The 17,599-nt window shown below is 37.0% G+C and overlaps 3 protein-coding genes across 3 annotated transcripts; 2 read left to right on the top strand and 1 right to left on the bottom strand.

The window, feature by feature from the left end:
- The first annotated feature begins 166 nt into the window (after window positions 1-166).
- LOC135649805 (H/ACA ribonucleoprotein complex non-core subunit NAF1-like) lies at window positions 167-4,396 on the top strand. Its single transcript, XM_065168635.1, has 3 exons — window positions 167-1,201; window positions 2,263-2,340; window positions 3,125-4,396. The coding sequence occupies exons 1-3, from the start codon at window positions 401-403 to the stop codon at window positions 4,271-4,273; spliced, it is 2,028 nt and encodes a 675-aa protein (XP_065024707.1). The 5' UTR covers window positions 167-400; the 3' UTR covers window positions 4,274-4,396.
- A 429-nt stretch (window positions 4,397-4,825) lies between these two features.
- On the bottom strand, window positions 4,826-6,573 carry LOC135649807 (uncharacterized). The gene is made up of 2 exons (XM_065168637.1): window positions 5,797-6,573; window positions 4,826-5,721 (listed from the first exon to the last, which is right to left on the bottom strand). Exons 1-2 carry the CDS (start codon window positions 6,032-6,034, stop codon window positions 5,018-5,020), a joined length of 942 nt encoding a protein of 313 aa, XP_065024709.1. The 5' UTR covers window positions 6,035-6,573; the 3' UTR covers window positions 4,826-5,017.
- Window positions 6,574-13,477: 6,904 nt separating this feature from the next.
- Window positions 13,478-16,338, top strand: LOC103997696 (uncharacterized). The gene is made up of 2 exons (XM_009419000.3): window positions 13,478-14,137; window positions 15,743-16,338. The coding sequence occupies exons 1-2, from the start codon at window positions 13,493-13,495 to the stop codon at window positions 16,100-16,102; spliced, it is 1,005 nt and encodes a 334-aa protein (XP_009417275.3). The 5' UTR covers window positions 13,478-13,492; the 3' UTR covers window positions 16,103-16,338.
- The last annotated feature ends 1,261 nt before the right edge of the window (window positions 16,339-17,599 follow it).

The raw sequence follows: 17,599 nt of genomic DNA, 5'->3' as shown, positions 1-17,599 counted from the left end.
ATCAATAATCATAGTAAAATCAATGGCACAGAATCAAAATGGAATTATTCTGACTTAAGGATATTGATGAACCAATCCAATTATCATTTATAAAAACTAATTTAGAGATGAAAATATCAGCTAATTTATTTGATGAAAATGCCACTAATTTATTTGGTAAAATTATTGACAGCAGAGAAATTTAGGATTTTTTTTAATCTTTTCTTTCCTCCATATTACTAAAACCCTTTTCAACTCTTCCCAGTGGGCGCCTTTAAACCCTAATGAGAACGGAATAGCCGGTGAAACCCTTCCTATCTCAACCCCGCCGAAAACACTACTCCTCACTTCTCCCGTTAAATGGGCGCCGCCGCCTCCCCGGCTTCCCCACCCGGCCAACGAAGTCCTAATCCGACCCACGATGGTGAGGCCGTGGAGTCCTCCGCTTAGCCATCGGGAGGAGCCCCCTTCCCCTCTCAACTTTGACGACCTTGATTCGTTTCTCCCCGACTTCGACCCCGTCAAGGAGTGGCTCATCGATCCCGACCAATTCTTCATGTTGGGGGACGAAGCCAAGGTGCCCGACCCCACTGGCTTGGACCCGAACAAGGTCGAATCCGCGGGTCCTCTCGATACTGATGATTTTGCAACCAAAAGATCCTATCCTGGGGCAAAAGAAGAGATCTTGTGCTCCTCGATCGATGAGAGGATGCAAAATGTGAGCTTGGTAGAAGCTTCTGATGGAAACGCTAATAATGTTACGGTCTTGGAAGGAGCGGCATCGGAGGCAACGGCTAAAATTGACGCAGGCGAAGCTAATGTGGCCATGGTGAGCTCTGGTGCTGGTGGTAGTAAAGAAAGGGATGTAGCTAATGGATGTACCGCATTGACGAAGGCCAATGGAGCCAATGAAGCTCATGCGGCTAGTGGTTTGGTCAAGGACGAAGAAAGTAGTGGAACGGAATCGGATGGGTCCGAAGCAGAGGACGATGATACAGACAGAAGTGACTCTTCTTCTTCTTCAAGCAGTGAAGAAGAAGATGACGGCGACGACGACGACGATGAATCTGACAGTAATTCTAACAGAGAAAGAGGCATGGATGCTGAGGGAGAGATTGAAGAGGGTGAAATTAGGGACACTGATCGAGAGGAGATGTTTATAGGAAGTGAAGAGGAAGAAGAGGTCGTGAAAGGGCCCATCAAGTCAAAAAATGAAGTTGAGGTAATCTTTTATGCATTTTTTTGAATTCAGAATGTGAACTAAGATGCTGCTGAATTTCAGTCAGCCATTTATAATTCTTCTGTTGATAACACAACATATTTAAAAAACCTTTGCATTCATTTTCTACGTAAAAGTACAGAGTAACTGTACTCAATTAACAACACATTTTCATATATAATACCAACATTTAGTGTCACCTATTGAGTAGGCAAAAGTGCTGGATGGATAAGTTGAATTGAGAACATGTTTTCTGATGATTATTTTTTGGAAAAAAGTTGATGATGTAAAATTAATGCAAAATTACATTTGGTGGCTGGAAGATCTCTGCTGTGATGTTTTCTGCAATGTGTTGGTTTTGTGATGATTATCTGTAAAATCATTGTTTACACTGAAGTAATCATTGCCATGGTCAACATGTTTTTTTTTTTTATACTTGTATAGCCACATTGTGTATTTATCAAACATAAATAGTTCTTAGTTGATTTAAGTTCTACAGGTTTAACCTTCCTTTTTTATCTTGCTTTTCTAGTCATAGTGATATTCATGAAACTTAAATCTTATTTTACTTATCTTGAAAATTTTGGATCCAGACGATGAATGTGTTTTACAGGTTGCAATAACTAACATACTAGTCACCTTTGCCTATTGAATATTGTGTCTAAAACAACAACAAGCTGTATTTTTCTAACCATTTGACGTTGCTCACATGGATATGTATCTGCCATTAAGCTTTCTGGAAGTTGATATCTCTAGTTAATTAAGAGCATATAAATTTCTTTTAATTGATTATACTAAAGTCTTAAGGTTTAATTCTCTACAAATTGGTATCAAATTGCTTTTGGTAATTCTATTTTGCCTCTTTACAGCATAATTTACGGTTGAGATAATATGTTTCTGTCCAACTTTCTGATAATCTTCTGTGTGGACTCAGTTTTTCAATTACTACACATTTCATCTGTGGCAATGCATCCGCTGATTCTACTATTATATTTATGTGCATTTGCTTGTCATCCATCTACTTTTTTACATGGTGTTGTGACCAATTAAAATACTGATTGCAGAATCTTCCACCAGTTCCTAAAATTGAAGTTCTTTTGGAACCACACCATCAGACATTGCCTGTTGGAGTAATTTCAGCTGTAAGTTACTTATCTAATTACATTACCTGCTTTTTTTTTTTTTTGCTACAAACTCTTTGCCAACATAAAACTACATGTTTTATTCATTTTTTCTATTCCTTTCTTTAATTGATTATATATGGTTGTCGGTAAGAGGGCAAAACATCACATCTGAGATATTAAATGCATATTGGCACAACCAGTCATTTTTAATGCGTCTAATGACCTTGACACTTTTAGTTGCTGGAAAACACTAAGTTTGGTGATTTTATCTAATCTATAAATGTAGCTTTTCATCAACAGTTAATTGCTGAAGGATTCTCTGTGGTATGTAATCGGACCTGTTGTCAGGAGAGAACCTTAATGCCCATGAAATAGCATTGTCAATAGAAAATCTTAAAGTCCATGAAATAGCTACTTGGTAGCTGCGTTTTCTTGGCTCTAATACAAGCATGAGAAATTATGTCATGCGTTTAAAGGCAATATGGATAGCATTGTCAAGAGAAAATCTTAAAGTCCATGAAATAGTAACTTGGTAGCGGCTTTTTCTTGGATCTAAAACAAGCATGGGAATTTATGCCATGTTTTTAAAGGCAATATGGAAGATTTTCTGCTTTGTGCTTTTGTTTCCCACTCATGACCTGATAACTTCTGGCCATGTATATCATGACATTATTTGCCAGCTGTCATTTAAGTTCTAGTTTTACGTGCTCTTGTTGATGCAGTAAGCTACTGTAGAGAACATTGTCTATCATGATTCCTAGCATGACTGAATATTAGTTTCCTTGCTCATGTCTTTTATCAGATGTTTGATAACAAAGTTATTGTTGAGGGTTCAGAGAAGCACAACCCTCTGAATGAGGGTTCCATTCTTTGGATAACAGAAATGAGATTGCCTTTAGGTTTTGTTGATGAAATATTTGGACCAGTAAAAAATCCCTTCTATGTCGTGAGATATAATTCCGACATGGAAGTACCTGCTGGGATCAGTGTGGGTACTGCTGTATCTTTCGTCGTGGAGTTTGCCACTTGCATCATCAACCATAAGGAGCTTTGTAGGAAAGCATATGATGCATCAGGTGAAAATGACGAAGAGCTCAATGAAGAAGTGGAATTCTCTGATGATGAGAAGGAAACCGAGTATAAGAAATCTCTTCGCCTGTCAAAGAGGGAGAATAATGATAGGCGAAAAGGAAATCAAGAATCATTTGTTAATAAAAGAAAATTCAGAGGTGCTAGTATACACAAGGATATCCCCCCTGCATTTGATCATGTACCAGATGTTGTGGACCGACCTTTGACCAGTGTTGCAGGTCCTGTTCAGCCACCTGTAATAGCTGGTAATCTTGGTTGCAGTGACTATGGTTCTTTTGGAGCTGGAAATACATGTGTTAGTTCTCCTTCCACAATACCAGTGATTCCACTGGCAGCACAAATGAGTAGCTCATTGGGTCTTCTTCCACAGCAGTTGCAGCAGCAACTTAATGCACTTTGGCTAAATGGATTGCCACATCAGCAGCAACAACATATAGGCTTACAAGGAGGATTTCCAGTTAATATGCTGCCAGGCCAGCAGCTGGTGAATCAAGCTTACAATCAGCTGCATCAAAACCAGTTCTTTAATAGTTTCCCAACTGGAATGCCATTTCAACAGCAGTTCGTTCCTAGTATTCAAGCCCCTGCTAACATACCTTGGCTTGGTGGGCTAATGAGGCCTTCTATGGCACCTCCTGGGTTAATGTGGAGTGGTGATTTGGGACAAGAAACATCTGGAAATATGCAAATGCAGGGTGCCCCAATTTCTAGCAATGAGCATAACTTTGGGCGGCCGCCACTAGCTAATGCACCAAGAACGCAACGTCCTCCTAGGAATCTTGGTCGAGGGAGGACATCTTTTCGTGGTAAAAAGCCTCATCATAGAGGAGGTTATCATTCTTACGGTAGGGATTGTTAATTGCCCAACAGGTAAAAGAATGCTCTGGTTTAGTTTCTTTATATTTGTTTCAATGAGAATTTGAGTTGTTTCTTATGTGGATCTGTTCTAGTGTGCTTATAATCCATATCCTCTAGTTGTTCAGATGGTCCGGCTTCATTGGCTGTCTTTTTTCTTCAGTTCTTTTTCTTTGCCATACATCCATTTTTATTCTTAAATTGGTGATAGAATATGTGGGCGAAATTAAAGATGACAGAATTGATTACACATTAGTTGTTCTGAAAATGCTATTACAGCAACGCTCCTATCAGAATTTTCTGCTCTCAAGAAGGTAGGTTTTGCTGTTAAGATTGCATGGAAGAATATGACAACTTAATTTCTTGATAATGTATGCACAAAGATTGCATAGAGTTATTGTTTTTTGCTCATGTAATAGAATGTTTTGTCAAGAACATGATTTGATATTTAAGTTTAACAATCAAAATTTACAGTTTGCTCAGTGACACATTAGCAGAAGCATTAAAATTATGATTATGTTTAGCTGTGGTTCAAGTGACAGAGAATGCACGAGAATAAGGTAAAATGCACGGGGCCATATATTTGTGAGATTCTTCGTTATTCGCCTCTAATCTTACTGCAATTGATTGAACACCACCATTTTTATGAAGTCTCATCAGTGACCTCGTGACAAACACATTGCGTGCATCATAAATTGGACATGGCCGTAACCGAATCCTGCAACTGTGAGTAACAGTGAGCCACCGCTTAGTTATCTGCCTCCGGAGAAAAAAGACACCGGTTGCAATCTGGAGAAACAAGTGATGAAGTCCTGTACTCGTCTTCTCCGCCGACCACCGGCATCGCCACGCCCCATTTCGCTGTGTTCTTGAAGTCTGGGCGGTAGGTTCGTCCAAGAACTCCTTCCACCTCGGGAGAGAGACCAAAGAATCTGAATTGAACCTCCAAGTGCGCAAAGCAGTCGTCAGATGGTATCTGATACTTGTGGATCTCGTCGTCCTCCTTGGTGACCGGAACCACGCTTAGAGACACCTCCGCCACCGCATCGACTGTAATGGTAACGCTGTTCCTGCTTCCGGTTCTCTCCACCACCACCTTGTCTTCGGACGACTTCCATGAGGAAAGATGGCCTTGTGCGATCTCCAGTGGCTTACCATCGTACGTGAAACGAAGATGGTCGACGGCATCGGTCCATCGGGCGGTTTTGGTTGCCTCGACGGTGAGAGCATGGGAGTCGTGCATGATACCGAGGGCTTGTATCCATGTGAAGTCACGGGTTCTTCCCTCGGGTCGGAGGCCGATGAAGCGGGCGTTGATTTGGACGTTTCGATCGGAGATCAAGCTGAAGTGCTCATTCTTCTTTCCATGGAAGTAGAAGACAACACCGTCGCCACCAATGAAACGGGGGTCGTAGCAGCCGGATCCTACGCCGTTGCATTTGGGCTTTCGACCTGCAGTAAAAGCCGCCGAGACTAAAGGGTTAGTCTGGTTGAAGAAATGGTGTTATTGTATCACAGTGTCGTCACCTCGACAGGTAGCTTCACATTTGGGGGAGTAGCAGTCCAAGAAGCAGGCTTTGGCGTTCGGATCTGATGGCTTCACGTCCGGGCATTGTTTCGGACATACAATCTGCCTGCGAAAGCACGGACTCCACCGGTTTTTGCATGTCAGACTACCCTTGGCCAAGACTCCAAGTTCTTCGCCAGTAATCACCACCACCACCAAGAGCAACAGGATTTTGCATGCTGTGCTGTTGCTCGTCATCTTCTCTGCGTCAACTTTGTGGCGATGGAACTCAAATCCTCAGTTACAACCTTATAAAGACTGGGATGCTGACTTTTCAAGATCTACTTGGATAATTCAGGTATCCCGCCACTTGTGGCTTTGTTTGACTTGCCATCTTATCACTCTTAGGTCGAGAAGCATTATGAGAACAGAAGTGGGAACTCAAACGGATGGGAAGGCAGGCGGGCATTACCTAATGCCGGACAACGTGGGACGGGGGTTTCGATGGGGTCTTCGGCTTCGTGTTCCTGATATTATATTTGCAACTTGGACGGGAAACCATCAGCGACGAAGTGAAATATCAGGCAGGGAGACCCATTTCCGAGGGAAAGCGCCTTCATCCACGCTGGAAGTAACATGGCCATGATCACTTGTTGAGGTTGAAAGTTCTTGCGGTCGCAGCTTTTGGAAATGGTTGGGCAGATATTGGCGATTTGTGCTGACTTTTAAGAAGTCGTCGAGTCAAAGGTTTAATCATCTCCTTCATAACTCCCCATGGGTTCAGAGCTGCTGACAATTGTTTTTGTTGCGATCGCATGCATGCGAAATTGGCGCTCTAACTCAAAAGTATTTCTACCTTCATTATGATTTTATATGGGCAAATTTCAAAAAAAAAATTTATTTTTTTCATGTAGAGTATTTTATTTTTATTTTATTCTTATAGAATATTTTTTTTAAAATTACTCTTGATCTTGTCATGATCGTCTTTTGCTTTCAACGAGACTCTCACTTCTGTCCTATTATGGTCGCATTCACCTCTTATGATCGCTCTTTCTATTGCTTTCTTCTTAAGGTCGTTAAGGCCTTCGAGTGTGCCTTTACCCTCATCCTTCCCTATGAACTTCGTTGTATTATTATCTCCTATAACGAACCTCCTCCCTAACTAATCGAAGTGTGACCCCATTGAAGAGGGTAGCATATGTAGCATGTGTTAGATTTTATGATTTTATCTAGTTAGATTAGATATATTATGGATATGATTGGATTCTGATTATGATTATCGATCAATAGAAAAAAAAATCTAATTATAGTAGAATTTTTTAGAAGATGACATTTGATGGAAGGGACTCTCCTAATTATTTATTTTATATTATTTATTCTCGCCTATAAATAGATAAGACTATACACAAAATATGTTGATACGTTGATATGTGATATTATTAAAAGATTATAGATATTCTTTTATCTCTCTTTGGTCACATGAATCAATCATTGAGAGATTACAGATCTTCTCTCATTTCGCTTTAGTCTCTAATCTATCGTTCATGATAAAAAGAGAGGAGAAGATATGTCTTGTTCTCCTTACAAATCAACATTACTATAGCTTTCGGATCTGATGATGGTGCACTCATATATTAGATAAATGCTTTATGAATTATATCAAAAGGTACGTATCATAAATTTAATCTATTATTATCTGATTTCATATTTTAGCAATAAAACTTTTCATATAACAATAGCACAATGATGGTTTTTATACTCATAATTGGTATTAGAGACATGCTTGTAAAATCAAATACTTTAGATATATTTGTTAGCACTTTTCGCTCATAAAAATATGTTATTCAGTTTTGATTTATAAGATTTGAACAATTCGTCTATATTATGGATTTGTTTTTCTATCCAATATATCATATCGCCTACTTACAGGCGATATGAGGTTCCTTATACTTGAATGATAGACCATTATCGATAGCTTGCTGTCGATGATAGTATTATTGAAGGCAATAGCCTCTCATGGGAACTAGCCCAAATGTGAGCAATGGCTGCATACCCAGTGGAAGCATCATGGGGTGTGACAGCCCTACGGTGGCTATGTAGTGTTGTTGAGTGTGACAATTGTAGTAGCACCATTGCTTGTGGCAATTGTGATAGCTATGCAGCGTTGTCGCTTGTGGCAGTTATGGCAGCTACATAATGCCATTACATGTAACGACTGTAGCAGCACCAACGCGATAGTGTTTGTTAGTTGCGATCGGCATCAACTGTACATCGAAGGCATCAATTCCCAACGGTTGCACAATAGGATGCACAAGCATAGTCACGCATTGCGGCGACCATGGAGGTCGCCTATCGGTGCATGTGCACAATCACACGGTCGACAATGCTCGGTTAGCGATGCACTGCGAAGACGTTCCACCGATGAGGAACATGGCGACAGGGCGCAACAACTAGCGAGGTTACCGATTGACTGTGTGAGGACAACCACCCCATCGCGAGTGGTAGCAACTGCGAGGGTGGCTGGCATTAAGGTTTCTTTATAAATTTATAGTTTTACCCTTGTAAATTTATTTAATTTTAATTTATATCCTTTTAATAATTTTGCCCTTTAGAAATTAGAAATTTCCCTTTATATATCCTAAGTTAAAATTATAGTTTTACCCTTTAGAATTAAAATTTTTTACTTATGTTCTTAATTATAAAATTAATTAATTTATCTTAATCAAATATTTTGATCGAATTTGATTATTATTACATTTTGATTGCTTGACTGAATTTATATACAATCAATCAAGTTTTGATCGAATTCTAGAAAAATTAAATTTTGATCAATTTTAATTTTGATAGACTTAATTGAGTGAATGGTCGACCCAAATCTATGAGCTCAATTTGGGTAACCCAATATTGGGTCTATCTAATTAAATATGGTTGGTTGATATAAGAGTTTCATGCGAAATTAAAAAAAAAATATAAATTATAATTTTTTTTATAATTATTTCATATGTCATATTGATAAAATTTTACATGTGATAATTCAAAATTTAATTATTGTTCATAAATATTTGTTTGGTTATTCACATGTATATATTTGAAATTATGAAATAATATTTATTTTTTTACATAAAATCATGATTTATGTTTCATCATGATTATAGTTATCATATAAGTTTTTCTTTATGTTGATTAATGTATAATAATTATTATAATTATAATTATTATTAAATTATTTTAATATAAATTAAATTAAAGAAACTTAATCAATATTATTTGTAACTCATATCCCTAAGTTCTACCTAAATGGTAGTTGTTAAAGTGACATGAGATGATAGGTTTGTGAGATATGAATTATAATAAATATTTTATTATTTATAAAATATTTTAAACTATATTTTATATTATTATATTGGTTTTGTAGCCATCGAAGTATCTTAGATCAATAACTTATAAAATTATATTAAAGAACTAATCTCAAATGATATTAAAAATAATAATATTAAGAATGACACATATAATTATGAGATTTAGATAAAAAAAATCTAATTTGAATAATTATATGATGAAGTAAGATGATACTGTTTTAGATATCCTTATAGCTTAAGGTTATATAGTCAAAGGTAATAATATTATTCCATATGGATGATATTAGTCATTCATAAATAATTTAATGTAAATACTAGATATATCAATATTTCGCCCAAATGTGAAATATAGATGATATCAATAGTTCAATATTTATTAAAAACTCAAAGCATTAATATCATATTATTTTACTATAGTGATACTTTTTTATTATTTTTTGATCAATATTACTATATTTTTTAAATTAATATCATGTTATTTCACTATAGTGATACTTCATAGATTTGGTGTGTTAGATTAGTTGAAAGGATCATATACTTAATTACTAAATGTTCTATGAAAAAATAATTAAGATAAATGATCGAAAAAGATTTAAACGACTCAATTTTATGATAATTATTAATAATATTTAGACTTTATTATAGTCTATAAGTAACACATTAAAAATATTTAAAGATCAATTTAAATTTATTGATAAGTTATTGACTGACATATTAATAAAAAATTAATTAAAATTTAATATGATAATATTTAAGGAATTCAATATTGTATCCTCAACTCAAAAACGTTGAGCACGAATATAGTTGAATTATTGCACGTACAATTTATTCTTAATTTTATTTTTTCTTAGTTTGGCTTATTTAAAATTTATTATAATAAAAGGATAAGCAAAATTTAAATGAGCCTATTAATATATGTATTTGAAAAGAATTAAGATTAAAGTATGAAAAACTAATTATATTTTGAATAGTACTCGAGGAAATGAATAAGTAACAATAAAAGAAAGTTGAAGCCTAAATCACTTGAGTTTATAAATACCATATAAACTCATAAGAGAAAAATATTAAGAAGAACTATGAGGTTTTGTTTGAAAAGAAAAGGTATAACTTTGACTTTTGTATGTTTCAAATTAAATATTATAAATATTCTTTTCTAATACTAGATGGATTTATTCTAACGTTCAACGTATATTATCAATAATAAAAATTTAATGTATCATGGAAATAAAAAAAAAGAATGAAATATTCATCGTTATAATGAATCATCTTAAGTAAAAGTAATAGTAGTTAGTACTTATCGCGTACGCCTAGAGACTATTCATTTGATGGATCTTAAGAATACATTATATGTTCCTATAATTTTAGAAATTTATATTTATAATCTAGAATTTTTAGGATATTATTTCCTAACAATTAACGTTTGGATATTATTTGTATAATGGTTTGTACATATTTAATATGAATCTTAAGTTTGTAATGATCATATAATCAAATATTAAAATGAAACATAATTTCATGAAGAGATTATACATGCTTACATATGTTAGTCAATTTATGTTTCATATTTTAGAGATATTTTGTTTCATATTTATGTTTCATGAAGAGAGATATTTTGTCACATTTATAGATTACCTATTAATATATGACTATATAATGTATCAAAGTTGTTGACATATTTAGGTATATATAAATAAAATTAATAATTAGATAGAAAAGTTAAAAATATCATATCTAACAAGGGTGATAAATTTTATAGTAGTTATGATATATCTGATTATATTATTGATTCTTTTGCTAGATTCATAGAAAAGCGAAATATTTGTACTTCATATGTTGCTCCAATAGAACAATATTAATGAAAGGCAAAATCATACTGTTATGGGAGTTTGATAAATTATTTTGTACCTGAATCAAGAAGAAGCTTTAAGAACGATCATGTATATCTTAAAATATGTTTCCTAGTAAATCAATTACATTAATTCTTTTGAGTTATGGACCAGTAAGAATCCCAACTTGATATATTTATATATTTAGGATTATTCTCCAAAGATAATGGTCTTTAATTCATATGAAAAAAAATGAGATTCAATGATTATTTCTAAAATTTTATTGATTATCTAAAAATTTTCAAAAGAATATATATTTTATTGCTCTAATCATAACACAATGATAATTGAATATGGTAATCCAGGATTCCTAAAAAATAGTAAATTGGTGAGAATGAAAAATCTTGAACAATTAATTTTGATATAGTGAAAATATATGTTGATACTCCTTGTCATTTTATATTCGAAAGATAATTGTTTCTTAAATTATTAAATAATTTAATAAAATTAAATAATAAAAATAAAATTAGTAAACTCTCATATAATATTGATATCGATGTTGATAAACTTGCAGAATAATCACACTCGATAATTTTTGGAATAAAACAATAGAGAAAGATATTTATCATTTTTAAATTATTATGTGGTATATCTATAACAATTAAATTATGATATAGAAATCAAAATAATCTTTATTTATTTTCATAAGTTATGGAAAGTAATAATTCTGAAAAGTGATATGATGTAATAAAAAAAAATCAAAATCAATGGACTAAAATAATGTTTGAGAACTCGTTGAATTAGTCAACGGTAAAAAGTCTATTGCATTAACATGACTTAAAAAGTAATATCAAACAATATATAAAGAATACATCAATTATAATGAAATATTATTTTATTTTTTAAATAAAGTCGTTAAGAGTCGTCATGATATTAGTAGCATATTATAATTTTTGAGTTACATCATATGAATGTGAAAATAAGTTTTTTATATAAGAATTTAGATTTATATTGGTTAATCTAAATGATTCATAAAGAAAATACAAAATATAAACTTTGGTATATAACTTTAAGAAATTTATTTATGACTTTAAACAAATTTTTAGACAATGATATATAAAATTTTTTGATATCATTATTTTTTCATATTTAAAAATTATTGATCGATATTTATATATGAAGATCAATGGAAGCAAGTTTATTATATGACAATAGTAATCTTGGTTTATTGTACTGATCTAAGAAATTTCTTATTAAAAATTTTAAAATGATTGATATAAATGAGATATCTTATATTATTAACATTAAGGTATTAAAAAATATATCTCAATGATTGTTAAGATAGTCTAAAAATATATATATTGATTGAGTTTTGAAAAGATTTAGTACACAACTTTGTTCAGAAAATACTAAAAGTAAACAGTTTAATCAAACTAAGTATTTTTAAAATATTTTTAAAATTTAAATAAAAAAAAATATTATATATATATATATATATATATATATATATATATATATATATATATATATATATATATATATAATTGGAAGTCTATTATATACTAAGCCCATAACCAATCAGATATCAGTTTTACCTTTGAAATATTGGATAGATATTAAAGTTATATAGGAATGAAGACCTTAAAAAACTATTAAAAAATAATAAGATATAAAAAAATAAAAGATTATATGTTTAAAATTAGATTAATTTAAAATGGTAATATTTTTTTTATAAATTATCTTGATAGCACGAAGTCCATTTTATGATCTATATTTACGAGGGTAATTTTTTAAAATATAATATAATATAATATAATATTATTTTAAAAAAGCTAATTTTTAGTATATTTTGAGGCTATTGTCAATAAAAATGTTCTACGGGAATAAATAAACAAAAAAGCACGTTATAGACTTGTAATATACTCACTTTTTATTGTTTAGCAACGCTGAGGCGTCACAAAGACGTGCTGTTTCAAGAGGTGGAGAGACACGTTTGCCGTTTGAATCTGATACTTCTCCGATCAATTGGTCACGGCCAGCTGATTACCGATCAGCAATCGCAACCAGGCACCGCGACGTTACAGCTGGCGGTTGGGTGACCGCCCCACGCACCGACGTACCACCACACCCTCATGTGGCTCACCGACACCAACAGGGTGCACTACTTTCTCCCTCTCAGCATGAAGCGGCGGGCTCTGCCTTTAGAGGAATGCAACGTGGGTCCACCATCGACCTTTGAGGGAATTCGCTGTGCTGTGTCGGAGACTAGACAGGCGGCTGGGCCATGGCCAAACTGGAGGGCTTCCCGTCGCTACCGCCACGTTCCTCTCCCACCAACCGAACGGTTCACCCACTGCATCGCTTACGAACGGATCCGCTGTCTTCTATGTCGCATGAAACTTCACCAGGAGACCGTAAGGCGGCGTCGACACAGGTCGGCCGCTAATGGCCGTCCGGTAATTTTGGCACACCATCAAATGTTTTCTGTTTCGTGCGAGATTGGAAACAGGTGATCCGAGCCACCTGCTTAAATGTCACTCCCGAATCCGCTTCTAATGCTCCATCGCCCCTCCCTCTTCTCTGACTCGACGCATCTCTTCTCTCGGCCATACTCCGGAGATCTCCAAAGGGCAAAACCCCCGTTTCTTCTATCCTCTCCTCGTTGCTTCGCTTCTCGGATCCGATCGCCGGTATCTCCACGGTCCGCACCATCACCGATGGCGCCGTGGCAGTTCTCGTGTTTCGGCCGCGGCTGCGGGGCTTCCTCGCCGTCGACGTCGCCGGAGGCAAACGCTACGGCGGACCTGACGGCGGAGGAACTACGGAGGAGGTGTCCCGTGCTGGTGGAGTTATTCTCTTCGCAGGGATGCGGGACGTCCCCGGAGGCCGAGGCAGTGTTATCGCGGCTGGGCCGTGGCGAGCTCCGAGAGGACCTGCCCCCTGTGGCGGTGCTGGGGTTCCACGTCGAGTACTGGGACTACCGGGGGTGGCGGGACCCCTTTGGATCCAGCATTTGGACGGTGCGGCAGAAGGCGTACGTGGAGTCGCTTCGGCTCGACACCCTGTACACGCCCCAGGTGGTGGTCCACGGCCGCGCCCAGTGCATCGGCACCGACATCGACGCCATTGCCTCCGCCGTCCGATCCGCTCTCAGATTTCCGTCCCCTACCATGCAGGTTGGCTTGGCTAGACTCACACCCCCGTTTCACTTAATGGATCTATTATTCATCTAACTTAATCATCCCATCATGGTTAATGGTTGTCAGATGCGTGTTTGTCGTGCTTATCTTTGCTAGAATTGCATCATCTCTGGATCTTGAAACCTAGAATTTGATTGCAACTGATGCAATTTTTCCCTGCCCCATCAAATAATGCTACGATGCATGACTTGGCAACACGAGAAGGCTGACCTTTCTCGATCGTTTAGTAAAAATGATTTCCCTATTGCGACTAATCGGCATGTTATTCACGTTAATCTGCATTGGCGAAGTCGCATCGTAAAACTTTCTTTCTGGTCATTTTAATTTGTTCAATTAATACGGTTTGATATATTAATTGTGTCAAAATAACCATGAAAGAGTGACATGGTTTGATAAATTTTGCAGAATAATGTAATTTTCTTCATTTATTTTTTGCCCGTAGCATGTTGGTAGGCATGTTTGAATAGCCATGTTGGATAATTCAAATCAATTAGGTTTCATACCAGTGTTTATGATGTTTAATAATGTGCCTGTAGAATAAACACACAAACAGATTGATGTCGTAAGAGTACTTGACAAGTTAAATCATATTGGTCGATGTTCGGTTTCTCTATGCTTTTATCTTTTTTTTGTTCTTTTCTTGTTTGGCAGTTCCTTCAGTGTGATCCACGGAAATTATGGTAGATTAGAGATTAGCTTCAGGGTTATTTACCTGCAAACTATAAACGATCTCACTGACCTGGATTTAGGTGGGTTCATGTTCAGATGTAATTTTAGCATTCCCCTGGAGCTCTTGGAATCTGGAGCTATAAGTGGATCCAATTAAGTTTTATCCATAAGCAGTCTATTCTCTATAGAATACAGTCTATAATGTGATTCGTATAAGGTGCAAGTAAGATCCCAAACTCCAATCTAAAATGCATGATCTGATCCAATGACGTTCGACTTTGTTTGCGTCTCAAAAAACATACTTTGGCTTAACAAATAAGCATGGAGTTAAATCTCTATTTATAATCGAATTAGGTCATAAATGGATGGTGTCAATGTCAGTCGACATCAGATCCCACTCGGAATCTGATCAGTGCACTAGTCAAATTATCAGTTCAATTTCTTAATCTGCGTCTGTTTGAATGAGGTGGATTTCAATTTGATAGGGTTATATCCATTCAAAAATCCTTTTTTAGTTCCCTGATATGCTTTGTGCCGTTAGAACTTATGATAAAGATCTTAATCATATAAGGTTCTGTGTTGATCAAATTGTAATTTGGTTCAGCTGGAAGTTTCATTAGTATTGATTCGGTGATGGCTTAGAATTAATGTAACGAAGACAAACTGACCTCTTTAGTAGAAAACAGACAGTATCAAACATCCAAACATGCCCTGGCATATGTATGAGCAGTGGAGCAAGAAAATTTTGTATGTATGAAGGCAAAATTTGCCTCTACACGTATATAGAAATAGTCTAAAATGCCTGCGTAAATTTGATGCAGCGCTAGAGTAGCTAGTGCTATAGAGCTAATGTAGCCAGTTTTCTTTTGGAATGAAACTTAAGCGACTGATGAGATTGAATGAACACCACAGGCAACATTCCAAAAGCCAGCTCCTGAGACACTGCAGGTGGCTTTCACTGGGGCATTGCGGTCGACAGTGGACGGAAGTGGCGCGGACGTCATGGTAGCACTCTACCAGAGCAGTCTGATCACCAACTGTGACAAGGGTGAGAACAAGGGCCGTGTTCTCCCCAATGACTATGTTGTCCGGCAACTTGAAAAGCTCGTTTCGGTCAAGGACATCTCCGCGAAGAAGAACCTCTCCGGCTCTGTCCAGTTCACTCTGTGGGAGGGCTTTAATAGTGCTAAATGTGGCCTTATTCTCTTCGTTCAGAATAGCTCCCTCCAGATCTTTGGTGTCCAGCACTTCCAAATCCCACAGACCATATGATGTTAGGGAACCCATACGTGATGCCTTTGGAGAACATTCAGCTATTTGATCCTGTACAGTTGTGGTGTGCGTGTTTGGCTCATTAATTCTCTTTGATAGAGTCTATTGTTCCAGTGTCGTTAATTTGTCATTCTTCCTCTTTAGGATGTTGATTTCTCTTCTTAATAATGTAGGAAATATGTACTGAGAAGACACATCATATGATCTTTATTTTGGAGTGTATTAACTTTCTCTGTCGATGGGTAGAAACAGTATTTTTGTGTTTTGCTGTAGTCCCAAGAGTCATTAGGGGCATTTTGATTAATCTGACCTGAAGAATTCTAGAATGCATCCGTCAGATGCCTTATGTAACTTCAATTATTTGATTTCGTTTGATTCGTCAAGTTCTTGGAAATCATGCGAATCATCAAGATGCAAGTTGGGCATGCTAGTCATTGTGTAGAGGGTCTGATGCTGCTCAAACTCAATTGGGCTGAGGCTGGATCTAAACCGGGGATTGAGTTCAATCTCCTCCTTGATGATGTCCTGATGAATGCACTCCGTCGGAAGCTTTGATCTTTGTGAGAAGGTACGAGTCGGTGTACCGCATGGATTAGAATCGGCGTCGGAGTCCTGCCAATAGACGCTTCGTCCATCCTAACGTGCCTGTCCATCACGCTCGATGCAAGCGTCAAGTGTTGTCTCCACTGAGGTAGCTGCCAACACGTAGCACTATCACCAATAGGCCACCGGGACTCGCGTTGCTGACACAGCACAAGAACACTGTAGCTCACCCGTAGGGAACGGATACCCCCCCGCCCCCCGCCCCCCCCCCCCCCCCCCCACGAGGCCCGGCACGCTTGGAAGCCTGTGGTTGGCCGCAGCCTCGCCCATCACGCGACTTCACGTGATGAGCAGCTCGTGGAAATGGTAAAGAGCAAGTCGGCCCCACCATCTCGGGAAACCCATTGCTCTGTGTCGCCTTCCCTGCCTCGTTTCCTCGCTCCTTCCTTCTCTGTGGTCCTACTCGGATTCGTCTACGTTGAGATCGGTGGAAGAGACCGATTAGTGGTGACTAAAGGCAGCAAGAACGGTAATCATGTCCGGCTAGTTAGGGACATGTCCTTTGTTAAATGATGCCGAGGACCATTTCTTTTGACCTGCCTCGTGTGGCCGTGGCCACGCGTCTACTGCTCAGGTAAAACTACCCAGTAAAGTGGTGGCACCATGATTTCGCTGCGACTCGCATTATTGTGGAATCTGTTGGTGGATCCACGATCATTCAACAACTCTGTGCTACGCAACGTTAGATGGAGCAGCCCGAGATGCATCACTGTTCTTTGTTCTCCATCACGCACATGCACGCATATTTGCGTAGGATTCCCCAGACATTATCCACACAGTTGCCTGGGATCACTCGATTGCTATGAGCCATCATGCTTTACTCCACCTCTATGATAAGCACCTTCCAAAAACATTTTGGAAGGAGAGGCTGAGAGAAGGTCGTTGGTTTGGCAC

This window comes from Musa acuminata, chromosome BXJ3-9, assembly GCF_036884655.1.
Source record: "Musa acuminata AAA Group cultivar baxijiao chromosome BXJ3-9, Cavendish_Baxijiao_AAA, whole genome shotgun sequence".
NCBI classification, from domain to species: Eukaryota; Viridiplantae; Streptophyta; class Magnoliopsida; order Zingiberales; family Musaceae; genus Musa; species Musa acuminata.
This window is presented reverse-complemented; position numbering and strand designations above follow the sequence as displayed.